This window comes from Xyrauchen texanus, chromosome 17 (genome assembly GCF_025860055.1).
Source record: "Xyrauchen texanus isolate HMW12.3.18 chromosome 17, RBS_HiC_50CHRs, whole genome shotgun sequence".
Lineage (NCBI taxonomy): Eukaryota > Metazoa > Chordata > Actinopteri > Cypriniformes > Catostomidae > Xyrauchen > Xyrauchen texanus.
Genome location: NC_068292.1, coordinates 38,560,708 through 38,574,369, shown reverse-complemented (window position 1 = coordinate 38,574,369; position 13,662 = coordinate 38,560,708). Strand labels below are relative to the sequence as shown.

General features: G+C 37.2%; 1 protein-coding gene across 1 annotated transcript in view; it reads left to right on the top strand.

Annotated features, from left to right (window-relative positions):
* The window catches only part of oxr1a (oxidation resistance 1a), a 188,405-nt gene that overhangs the window by 1,424 nt on the left and 173,319 nt on the right, over positions 1–13,662 (top strand). The window contains exon 2 of the mRNA XM_052146833.1: positions 9,765–9,830. Coding sequence (XP_052002793.1) covers positions 9,814–9,830 — 17 coding nt within the window. The 5' untranslated portion in view covers positions 9,765–9,813. The remainder of the gene's footprint in view (positions 1–9,764; positions 9,831–13,662) is intronic.

The following is a 13,662-nucleotide window of genomic DNA, read 5'->3' as shown; positions in this document are numbered from 1 at the left end:
AAAACTGCAATATTTGATCCCAGTGCCATTAAAGCATAAAATCGTGAATTCTATGATATTATTTACATGTATTCATTTGGCAGAAGCTTTTATCCAAAGTGACTTACAAAAGTGGAAAACATAAGCGAATCATCTTATGCTTTCATTCTGGCACACTAGCTTCAAATGTGTACAAATTTCCACCAGATGGCACCATTTTTCTCATGTTTAGCCTGTGGAGCAAATACATGCTTTTTACCTATTTTCTGTTTGCTGTTTTCTAGAGCACTGCAGGCCAATTGAATAAATGATGCAGCTAAAAGTGTGTGTGTGTGTGTGTGTGTGTGTGTGTGTGTGTGTGTGTGTGTGTGTGTGTGTGTGTGTGTGTGTGTGTGTGTGTGTGAGCGTGTATTTATCACTTTGTGGGGACCAAATGTCCCCATAAGGATAGTAAAACCCGAAATTTTTGACCTTGTGGGGACATTTTGTTGGTCCCCATGAGGAAAACAGCTTATAAATCATACTAAATTATGTTTTTTGAAAATGTAAAAATGCAGAATGTTTTCTGTGAGGGTTAGGTTTAGGGGTAGGGTTAGGTTTAGGGGATAGAATATAAAGTTTGTACAATATAAAAACCATTATGTCTATGGAAAGTCCCCATAAAACATGGAAACACAACATGTGTGTGTGTGTGTGTGTGTGTGTGTGTGTGTGTGTGTGTTCGTAGCGCTGCGCTACGAACCTGGCGACCCGAGTTTGATTCCCGCTCATGGCCAACACCAGTGACGATTATCTGAACCAGTCCCGGGCCTCCCCTAGGTCGACCTAAAATGAGTACCTGGTGTGTAAAACATCGCTACTGGGGAGACAAAGGCGGTCGGGCGTGGTGCTGGCCACCCACCCCCTCATATACTGTTCTGGCCTTCATAGGTGCTCGCTAACAGCACTTGCCCCTAGATTCTGTTAAGGCTAAATGGGGGATCTTTGTCTTTGTTGTGTGTGTGTGTGTGTGTGTGTGTGTGTGTGTGTGTGTGTGTGTGTGTGTGTGTGTGTGTGTGTGTGTGTAAAAACAACAGCGGCATTATATAAACAAACTGGCATTTAAAGGGTTAAATCCTGAGAATGAATGAATATTTGGTAGTTATGATCAGGATTGATGTTGGTTAAAAAAATGTACTAATTGAAAGAGGAAAATAATATTAATGTTATAATTTTATTATGCCATTTTTGACGCTGACATTTTTATCCTCTAAGGACCTCTGAGTAACTTCTTTATTGACACATAAGGGTTAAGAAAGATCATTTTCCTTCTTAATATTAATAAAGGACGTGGAGTTTGTATAGTTCAACTGATACACTAGGGGGAGCTCTACATCATGTATGTGCTTCCAGTAAACCTGCATTTCACTGTAGGGGTTTCAGTGAGAATCAAAAGGCAGCTTGAGACCTTGCTTGTGTCATAGACTAATGATTAGGATAAATGTTGAAGTAGTTGTCTGGCGAATTTAGGTAGATCTACCTATGAGCCCTGAGAAACTCTCACTGAAACGCTCCCATTGAAAATATATTTTCATGAATTTCAGACTGTAAACATAAAAGTGGACATTAACATTTTAATTAGACCTGTTTCATGGATTTTATGAATTAATGCAGTTCTTCTGCAGATCTAGATATAGGATGTTAAATAAAAAAAAGATTTTAGATCTGTAGTTGAATAATCTTTATAAAAAGGGATAGATTTTATTTCATTTTAAGTTTCAGGCTTTGTGTCATGTCTAAAACACCCCTTATCCATGATAAAATCACTGTAACCCATAGCCCCTCATGGTGTATTGATTTATTAGCATCAGCTTTAAAGCCTTCTTGCTCATCATTATACACTTTGACATTAAAAGTAAGCACATTTTCCTTAAAGGGTTTAAAGTTTTCCTAGATCTTTTCACATGTTAGAGGTCATTGTACTATGAAAGCATACCGTAAGTTTCGGAACTCAAAACTTCCTCCTCACTGCAAAAAGAGATTTTCTTTTTTTTAAACCAAGCTGCCAAAACGACAGGTTCTCTGCTTCCTCTACATTGTAACATCACATTGTGTTTGACATTTTCATCTGAACGTCAATAGCAGAGAGACAGTAATAATAGTGGCTGTTTACTGTTTCGTCTTAAAGGAAAAGCCACACCAAAACCTGGCATTTTCTGACAGAGGGTCAGAATGAGGGTGGAAAATGATCATGATTTAAATATATTGTTTTTGTAAAAGATAATAGTAAAATATTAAATAATATTAAAAATTAAAAAAGGCATGTCAAGCCCCCTTTAAGAAGGACCTTTAGCCCCATCGTTCCCAGTTTGTTCTTATAACAGTGCTAACCAACAAATCTACACATTTACAAATCTCTACATTTATTTGGCATCAGCTTGAAATTCATATAAGATAAATATCTTGTCATATACTCATGCTTCATTTATTTTTATATTTCTCTAATTGCATGAGGGACCTTTTCTCATCTCTCAGTAAAATTAACATTCAGCTCTGTTCACTCTGTAAGCCACAGTCATGAAAGACTGAACATTATGACGTTGTTTTTCCATTTCTCAGATTCTTACAAAATTAAGAACATTTGTGGTTATTCTGGTTTGAGGTTAGTGTTGACAGTTCACACATTTACAGCACATAAAATATCATGTCCAGTTATAACTACAGTATGGCTCTGTACCAAATCCTAACTGAAATGCAACCCCATAAAGTGAACAATTTGGAAAGCTTCATTGGCACGTCAAACACACTTCACCCACAACTGGTTTCAATAGAGTTTGCAATCTGCCTGTAGCTAAGCATAGGATGTTAAAACAACAACCACAAAAATGGGAAGAAATAGTCAATTTTTATTAGATTAAAATATTTTTTGACAGTATTGACTGAATTATAAGTACAGTACATTTGGAATTGTCATTTCCCATTTTTATAATAGTAATGCTGGCTTGGAATTTGTCCACAACAAGGTTTTGGAACAGCCTTCGTGATGGTAGTGCACCTATGATGCCTTAAAATGCTGCCTACAGAGGCAGCTCAGCAGGTTTTCGAACAGAACCAAAGTGTTTGTGTTGTTTTTGTTCTGAATGCTGCAGTAAACTGGCCTTGTTCAGTCTCTCTGAGTCTCTGGCTTTATCCTCAGCTCATGGTCTTACATAACAGTGTAATTCCTAAATCCATTGAAGATGGTCAGAGTTGGAGATGGTTGAAGAGCTTTACTGGTTCAGGCTTCAGTGATACTGTATATTATTAAGCCACACTTTATTTATTAATTAATAGTGAGCTTATGCAAACTAGTCAAAGATTCATGGGCAGAGAGAGCTGATAAATCAAGACTTTAAAAAATGAAGAGGTCTGCTGTGTGGAATTGCATAAAAATTAATTTAGTGGGTTTCTTTTTCATGAAGAGAGAGTGTCCAAGTTTGTGTGTGTGTGTGTGTGTGTGTGTGTGTGTGTGTGTGTGTGTGTGTGTGTGTGTGTGTGTGTGTGTGTGTGTGTGTGTGTGTGCGTGTGCTTGCGTGTATGGAACGCCAGGCAGTTCAAATATACACGACTTGTTAAAAACTGCCTGGCGTTCCATATGCGTGCGTGTGCGTGTGCGTGTCGCGTGTGTGTGTGCGTGTGTGTGTGTGTGTGTGTGTGTGTGTGTGTGTGGCTTAGAGATGTTTTAATGTTTCATATTACTACTGTTTTGCCCCCGATTTTCCCCTTAGCAAAAATGAAAGTCTTTATTTGTAACACTTTAATAGATAAATAATTCAGTAAGCCACTTAAGGCCATTAATTACAGTGATTTTATACAGTTCAATTAGTCTGTAAATCTTTGCTTTTATAAATGGAGGCAACTATATATTAGATTAGGCATGAACATTAAAGACATGAAGGCTTGTTAATACAGACATTCAAGATTTTTAAAAAGCATTAAAATCCAATAATTTGTTCTACTGTAAATACATATTAAATGTAATACATTCAAACAAACAAAAAATGTGCTAACATATTTCATTAATTATATTTTTTAAGTAAGCTTCCACTGATTTCAACAAATCAGGCATCTTTAACTACACAGTAACTGCCTGATTTAAGTGTCAGTAGCCTTAAACATTTCATGACATGGTAACAGTTCTTGGTTAATTTCAGAACTAAGACCGAAATCAGATTAATTTAAAAGAACCGTTTATAAAAGTACTTTGTCTGAGAATTGGACTACACTAGTTGCCCTGTGTGTTTTGTGCTGTAGATTTAAAAAACAAACAGCTCATCAGACTACACTGTTTGTGCTATGTGTTTCGCCATATAGATTCAAAGAACCAGCTAATAGGAGCTATTAGTGCAGGAATCACATACAGTAGTTGTGTTGTGTGTTCCAAGAAATGGCTCATAAGAGTTATTCATTCAGAAATCTGACTACTAAAAAAAACAGATGTATATGGACTGCCACTATATCCATCTTTTTCCTACGCCCCATGATGCTTTGCGCACAATATTGCTGTTACTTCCATTAAGAAGCAAATATAGTTGTCAATGCGGTCTAAACACATTATTTTATACATCTAGATGTGTTGGGATTACGAGGGCAGGGTCTCTGATTTAATGACAACATACATCAATCACTATATCTGTGTGTTACTGCACGATAAACAGCAAAAAAGCCATATAAGACAAATAAATCACGAAAAAATGGCACACTTTCTCTCAGGTGCAGTTGAAGATTAATCTAAGCATAAACGCAACATTTAGTACAGATTTTTAGTGGAGTACCTGGGTATCTGTGCTTGTTATCTGTGGTCCCAGCATGCTAAGACACTAAAAAAGATCCTATTTTCTTTTACAGCCTTACATAACAGTCAAAGTTTAAACTCATGTTTTAGTCCAGTGTTAGATTTACAGGTAGGGGTGGTGCTTTGCTGCTGTCAGGGATGCATCAAAAGGGTGTTTACAACTTAAATGTGATGTGGTGGCATTAATGGGATGTTCAGTAACAGGTCCATTTAACAGCTTCGAACGCAGGTCATTCATCATCTGTTTTATAATTGTATTGTAAAACGTTGTATCATTATCATTTTAATTGTATGCTGGAATGGCCTTGAAAACTATAGCAAGCACAACAGCTCTTTGCTCACATACTTAATGGCCATTGATTCATGGGCAACTTCCGATTTAATAATATTTATTAGTTCTGATAATTAGTTAATGGTGCCAAAGGCCGTAACACCAAACTTTAAGCAGCATCACAGTCTCCAAATATGGGTGGGATTTACTCTAAGCCCCAGTAACGCAGCTACTGACCCTTGAGCCCTTGCAGCCTGATCTGTCATGTGTTACTTGCATGTGTTTACATGTAGAACAGCCCATGTTTCCCATGATATGTTTCCTATAATATGACAAATAACTGGCATGTTACACACACACACGACAGATACAAAAAAAGGAATGAAATGCCCTTATAAGCTATGAATCTGCGTTCTGTTCAGCGTTCTACTGAAATGCATCCATCATTCTCAAGATTGAATTTACCTAGGAACAAAGTTATTTAAGGGCACTGCCTCCACAGGCATTTGTCTCTGTCAACATAATATCATTTTCTGAAATGACTCAGCAGAATATGTCCAAAGCTGAACTGACAGAGACCCACCTTGCCAGAAGCTCAGACAATCACATCTGTGTCTATGTTACAGTAGTTGTAGCTATATTGACTCATATTCCTGCTAGGTAAAATTTCGGTTTAACGTCTATTTTATGGATTTGATAATATATAAGAGCTGATATTAGGAATCAGCTCTTAAAAGTGCTTTTAAGTAATAGTTCACCCAAAAATTACAATTCTGTCATTATTAATCCACCCTCATGTCATCCAAACCCATTTGACTTTATCTTATTCAGCAGAACACATCTACTGGGACATGAATCAAGGGTCTTGACTGATATCATAAGGATGATATCTGTTTGTAGAATCAGTGTTTCTGAAGATGTCTATTTGTTAATCTGCATGAACAAATCATCATCTTGTGCTTTGATTAATTGATTTGCTATCACACAGCACTGATGATAACAGAACCTCTTGAATGAATACAAATATAAAGCATTCAAAATCAACAGCAGGGCTGTTTACATGTCTGCCGCAATTGTGGTAGATTTTCCATAATCAAACCACGTTTTCCCCAGGCTTCATTTGATCCCTGTTAGTCCCCATAGACATTGTTAGTTTTACAGAGTTACAATAAATGATTGCAGAACACACACAATGAGAGAGAACACAACTCAGCTGACAGTGGAGAATGAGTCACTTCACTGCAGAGAGACACAGTGATTAACTGCTAAAAACGCACACTGATGATTTGCTTGTTTCTGTCTGTGTGAATGTGGAAGGGAAAAGGATGCCTTTCATTATAGGACATGGCATGGGCAGGGAAGACATTAATCAAACTCCTCTGGTCATATAATCTCAACATGGCGGCACACGACCAACAAAAAAGTTTTGTGTTTTTCTACAGAGAGAAGAGATGTCTTCTCATGTGAAAGTACATCTTTTAAAATATGTAGGAGTGGCCCTTACAAAATTCAAGAGTTCTGGCAAACTTGCTGCACCTTTCCCCAAATTTGCCGCAAATTCGGCACTCCAAGTCAAGTCAAGGGTTTTTATTGTCGTGCAACCATATACATTAGTACAGTACACAGCGAAACGAGACAACGTTCCTCCAGGACCATGGTGCTACATAAAACAACATAGGACAAACACAGAACCATATGAGACTACACAGAGTAAATAACATTTCTACATAAAGTGCACGTGCAAATGTGTGCAAAAAGTATGGGACAGTACAATAAATTACTAAAAGGAACAGGACAATAGACACAGTTAGAGACAGTACAGCACCGACCAGTACACATTTTTAATCAAGTAGTGCAAAAAGATGACATTTTCTAAAATGCTAAATATAAACATAACATACTATGAAATAGTGTTCTATGGACATAGCAGTTATCGAGGTAGCAGCCAGGTATAAGTGACAATGAATTAAAGTGCAACTCTGGTCATGTGCAAAAGTTGGATGGTGTACAGGTGTGTGTGTGTGTGTGTGTGTGTGTGTGTGTGTGTGTGTGTGTGTGTGTGTGTGTGTGTGTGTGTGTGTCAGTCCAGTCCTGAGTATTGAGGAGTCTGATGGCTTGGGGGAAGAAGCTGTTACACAGTCTGGCCGTGAGGGCCTAAATGCTTCAGTACCTCTTGCCAGACGGCAGGAGGGTGAAGAGTTTGTGGTTGCTTTGCGGATGCAGCGTTTTATGTAAATGTATTTGATGGAGGGAAGAGAGACCCCGACGATCTTCTCAGCTGTTCTCACTATATCCTCTGCAGGGCTTTGCTGTCCGAAACGGTGCAAGTCCCAAACCAGGCAGTGATGCAGCTGCTCAGGATGCTCTCAATAGTCCCTCTATAGAATGTAATGAGGATGGGGGGTGGGAGATGTGCTTTCCTCAGCCTTCGAAGAAAGTAGAAATGCTGCTGGGCTTTCTTGATAATAGAACTGGTGTTGAGGGACCAGGTGACGTTCTCCGCCAGGTAAACACCAAGGAATTTGGTGCTCTTAACGATCTCCACTGAGGAGCCGTCGATGTTCAGCAATGAGTGGTCACTCTGTGCTCTCCTGAAGTCAACAACCATCTCTTTTGTTTTGTCCACATTCAGAGACAGGTCATTGGCTCTACACCAGTCCGTTAGCCACTGCACCTCCTCTCTGTATGCTGACTGTCGTTCTTGCTGATGAGACCCACCACGGTCGTGTCATCGGCGAACTTTATGATGCGGTTCGAGCTGTGCATTGCTGCACAGTCGTGAGTCAGCAGAGTGAACAGCAGTGGACTGAGCACACAGCCCTGGGGGGCCCCAGTGCTCAGTGTGGTGGTGGTGGAGATGCTGTTACCGATCCGGACTGACTGAGGTCTCCCAGTCAGGAAGTCCAGGATCCAGTTGAAGAGGGAGGTGTCCAGGCCCAGCAGGTTCAGCTTTCCAATCAGGTGCTGAGGAATGATTGTGTTGAATGCTGAGCTGAAGTTTTTTCCCTTCGGGGTAGTTTATGTTTATTTTTTAAATCAACAGCATTTAGTTTTCCTGTTGAAGCCTGCCACTACTCTCTGAAACCACACACATTCAATGCCACTTTACTTTGGAGCAATGAAAAGGCTTTTGATGAAATCGCTCTAAATCTGTGGAATGCTTCAACTAGAGGGATGACTCACAACAGAGAAGAGGAAATAAAATGAAATAACCTTCGGAACATGCCCTGTTCTCCTCAGAGCAAACCTCTGCTAGCTCTGCCATTGTGTGCTTTGGGTATATGAGCTAAAATGCTGAATAAAGAACTGATATTTTCCTCTGCATGTGCCACAGTATTTGTGACTACATTTATTGTCTTTTTTCAACATGTCTTTTTTCCCCTCTTGTCTCCTTCTACATGTGTCTCAGATGTGTCAGGTTAAAAATAGACTACATTAAACCACAAGTGAAAATCAGATTGTGAAAGTCAGAGTGAACAGCGGCACTGGATAAAGTCCTGTGATTTAGTGCTGCTCATCAGTGACAGCTTGGTATATTCCCAGAACTCCACAACACACATAGCTCAGAAAAATAGACAAATGTTTTGTGTGACTGTGGACTTGCACGTCAAAAAGGAATGAAACAGCAAAGGACGATATGCAACAATTGACACACATATATATATATATATATATATATATATATATATAAATACTGTATTTTCACACACAAACACAGACTAAACTTCTGTGTTAATTAGGCACTGCTGCTGTGTTCAATGCTTCCCTACTACTGTAAATAGTAAGCCCACATATATGACTTAGGTTGTCCAAATCCTCAAAATTCATAAAATATTAGACGAGAAATACCCAGATGACCTACTATTTCCTGCAATATTCTGAGTATGTGATTTCGGACACAACCTGTGTCTACTATGCATTCACAGAGTTCTCATATACTTTGAGAGAACCATCTGTTGGTATTTCCATTGATCTCAATGGCAGCTGCTTGGCTGCTGTATGCAGCACGCAAAGGACACAACCTGGACACTGCTATCTTAGCTTCATGGGTATTCAGTTCCAGAGAATAGTTCTTTATTATTTTTTTTACCATAAATTACCATGGTACAACCCCCCCAGAGTGAATTACCATGGTTTGTCATGTTGGACTAGAACAATCGTTTCCTCACATTATGACACATTAAGGGTTGCAGTGGCTCTAAAGGTCCTTTGCATTAATGAATGCAACCTTTCCTGCTAACCTTGCTTTAAAGAGTACCTATAGACTGCAGGCTGCATTACTATTCAGGATGCATCTTTGTGCATGTATCATCCATTCAGGTGTGCAGATTAAAAGATATTCTGCTCTCTTGTTGTCTTGGAATGTACAAGACACTTTCAGTAAAAGAAATCTGTATGAAGCCCTCTTCAAATTATAGTTTGTGAACTAGGGAATGTGTGTTATTTGGGGAACATGGAAGGCACATTTTTCATTCTTGTTGGCTGATGATTAAAAGAATAGTTCACCCAACTCTGTCCCAAACCTTCATGACTTTCTATTTCATTTTCTTCCATGGAACAGAGAAGTAACTTGTAAGGTAACTGTTTGAATCTTTTATGTATAGCGTTTGCTTTGATTTTATGGGAGATGTTTTGGAATATTTTCTATTCATCTTGACATTTCTGCTCTTAATCATTCTGTGTTTCTGGTTGCTTTCTCAGGTTTGTACCTGAGGGAAACTTCTAAGTCACAGAAGAGCGCCCTGCCAACATGTTCAGCACCAAAAGGTCAGAGCCACGCTGCAGTTCGTTGTTTTTGTAATCTTTTATGTAAGAAAGTCTATACTGTCCTTCTTAAGTGGCTTTAGTTACATAATTACGTTTTGGGCTCTAAAGGATTATTAAACCCCCAAAACACTTAGGTTATTGGATAGTTATTTTCTTAACTTTTTAACTTTTGAATGCAGTTATGTAATTTACACTTACACTTTCAGAATTTGTTTTGAAAATTGTACCTTTTATGGTTAAAACAGCTTGTCATATCTCTGGTCTAATTGAAATCACACCAGTCCGATTTTTGCTGTCTGGCTAACAGACCTTGATGATGCGATTGTAGCTGGACTTCATCAAGCATGTATTCACGTTAATCTTCACGTCAACCCACTGTACCTTCTTTGGGACAGATAAGGTACAACTACATTCCAATTGACATGTAAAGGGTACAGTAGGTGTACCTTAGAGGGTACTGTACTAGTAACAAACTATTGTACCCCTAAAGGTAGGGAACAAGAGGTAAGAGGTTACTTTAACATTCAAGAAATCAATTTATTTTTATTGAATATTGATGGAGCAACACAGTTTAAAATAAATATCAACAGAAGGTTGTTTTAAATACAATTTTTGGTGATGGAGCATTTTCACCAGGGGTAAAAGGCTCTCTTGCTTGGGGTAAAAGGTCCCCAGGGGGTTTATAGCAATTTAGTGTAGATTCTGGGGCAATAGTTAAATGGCACAATTTGTCAACTTATACAAATAAGACAGCAAGATGCTTTTTTTAGTTGCAAATTAAGATAATGCTCATTCAAAATAACCAGAAAAGGGTGCATAATTTATTGTTCATTTTAATCACATTTGACATTTCATTACATCTTAAGTTTTCTAAAAATATGTGATTGGATCAGACATTGTGAGCCCACTTTTATTATTTTTTATTATACACAATATTCTTCATAACAATAGTTCTATCATTACAATGATCTCATGGAAGAGGAAAAATCTGAAGTTCATTGTGTCAAACATGTGTTTAGGAAGGTCCTGTGGTAATTTGTGATGCTATTTTGTGTTTTGGGAGGAAATAAAATAAAGGAGCCTTTTACTCCGGATAGCCATTAGCCCCGTTGTACCCTACAATATTTTCCCTTTGGTTTTACAGCGCACCCAAACATTTACCTTTTTAGTCCTTTTAAAAGGGTCATATTTTCAGAAATCTAATTTTCTTTGATCTTTTGAAATAAAAAAAGTTAATTGTATTTGCTGAAATATACTTTCAGATCTAAAAGCTTGCTTGCCATTCCAAAAATAATATAATTCTTATGGAGGATGAAATCTGCAAAAATAATAAATAAATACACAAATACATGAATAAATAACAATAATAAAAAACAACATATTTGTGCAGAAATACATATATAAATCATTACTTTTATATGGAGATGTACAAATAAATAAATAAACAAACGCACCCATCAATGCAAAAATAATACAATGTAAAACATAAATGGTTGGGGACATGCAAATATAATAAAGGAAATGTAATAGTGTAGTATTGAATTACTTTAACCATTGGTTTCTATCTGTATGTAGTTCTGTATTTATTGTTCCTTTGTGCAATATGCTAAGAGGATGTCAATCAAACATCAGTAGACAGAATTTATGACTGATCATTGTAAAGTTCTGCGCTTGACTATGTTTTCCATCACCTGCACATTAAGATCCTAAAATGTAAAGAAAGAAAATATGAGTCAAGAGTCAGACTAGCAATAGCCAGAGACCTGCAAAGGCTTGCCGACACATTTAAAAATAGAACTATGTTATCTGCTGATTATATAAACTCTTCAATGTTGATGCATGCATAGATGATAATGGGCAGTTAGTAGGTACATTTTAAAATGTTTGTCTGTGATACTTGGCTGTCGACATCCTCCCATAAGCATGTTGTGTGAAGGAAAAATAAATAGAGAACTACATACAGAAATAAAAGAAGGATTAAAGAAATATAGAATTCAATTCAACTCTCAATTTTGCATTTCCTTTAACATTTTTGAATTTACTAAACCATTTATTTGTTTTACATTGTATTATTTTGATTCGTTTATTTATTAAATTGTTTGAATATCTCCTTGCACTTTTAATTAATTTTATATTTATTATTTATTAAAAAATTTATTTGCAAGTATGTACTCCATACATTCTAAGGGTCAGAGTGAAAAAAGGTGGACATCTGGGGGTAAGTAATGTTCAAATACTGTATGTATGTATGATAAATATTGAAAAGCTTAAAAGCTCTTTTTGGAGCAGACATGTACATTAATCTATTTGCACTCAAAACCTATGTAGTATAGTCCATATTTGCACTCCAAACATGTATGTTACTATCAAAGTTTATATACACACACACACACACACACACAAACACACACAAAACTATCTCAAAATTGTTGTAGTTATTGAAAGAAATACATTCAGATCATATGTTGACAACATTTTGATGAATATTATACTTCACACAATGATTCATCACAACTTCACAATACTGACACTGTTCATACACTGTGAATGCACAGATTTTTTTTCAAAATTAATATTTTCCCATGGGCATTGTATGATATATGGTACATTTCATACTCAGATTGGACTATTCTGATTTATTTTATTCAGCCCATGCAGAATATTTTTTCTGAAATGCTTTTTCGGTGCGGCCGCAGTGAACTGACAGTCAAATTTGGCTTTTGACAGTCAGTTCACTGTGGCTGTGCCAAAAAAGCATTTCAGATAAAATATTCTGCATGATGCAAAAATATGAGTATGCTACATGCGGGCCATTGCACGAGCAGACGCTGAGTTTGACAGTAAAAACAGATGTAATTGGTAGCTCACAGAAGTAAAGAAACCATTTGGGACACATAAAAATGATAAAAGCTGCACTGAGAGCCTGTGACTTGAGGAAATCGCATTGCTGTTCTGCGCTATACTCACTGCATACTTGACATGGAGTGTCACAGTAGCAGTATGCTCTAGAAAATGGAGCACAGGCAATTTTAGACTAATGTCATTCTTGGGGATGGTCCTTTTTGGCATTCTAGATGTTATTTTCCTGCATTGATAACACAATCAGACCAAACATACTCCAATACAAATATTTCTTAGAAAATAATTTTTATATGAATCTGTCAATTCAAACGTTTAAAAAGTTCATAAGCAAATTTTGCTATTCAAGTTATACACAATTAAATAGTTTGAAGCGTTTTATTATACTGTATACATTTTGCATAGTTTATCTGTTCTATCAGAACAGACCTGTGCCTCTTTTTGGGCTGTGACCCATCAGTTTAGAACCACTGTTATAGAGTGCTTTTATTGTTTGGGTATTTGCGCTCTCATCAGTGGTTTAATGGTGTATGTTTACACATGCTAGTTAAACTGCAGCGGGAACACTGTTAAATTAAATCCTTCATCAGTGGGATTGTTTATTAAATGCCTTACAGTTTGAGCAGCTCATTAAAAATGTTGCCCTGCCACATCAGTCTTCTCATGAAAAACAAGCATTGGCTCTCATTTAGGTTGCAGTTATGTGTATGCGTATGTGCTCTGTGTGGAAGATAAGGCTTCCACTAATTAGACTTGCAATGTTTATATTCCCAAATGGACTCAGGCAGTACAAACGAAAACCTTCCACCAATGCCCCAGGCACAACACTTATTAAGCAAACTTCCTCTTGCAGTCCATAATGTCATCTTGAGTGCCAATATCCATGTCACTTAAAGGGACAGTGTAAAGGGATTAATGGGAAAGGAGGAGGTGAGAACCGGCTTGAGAATATAAATAATATTTTAAATACGAA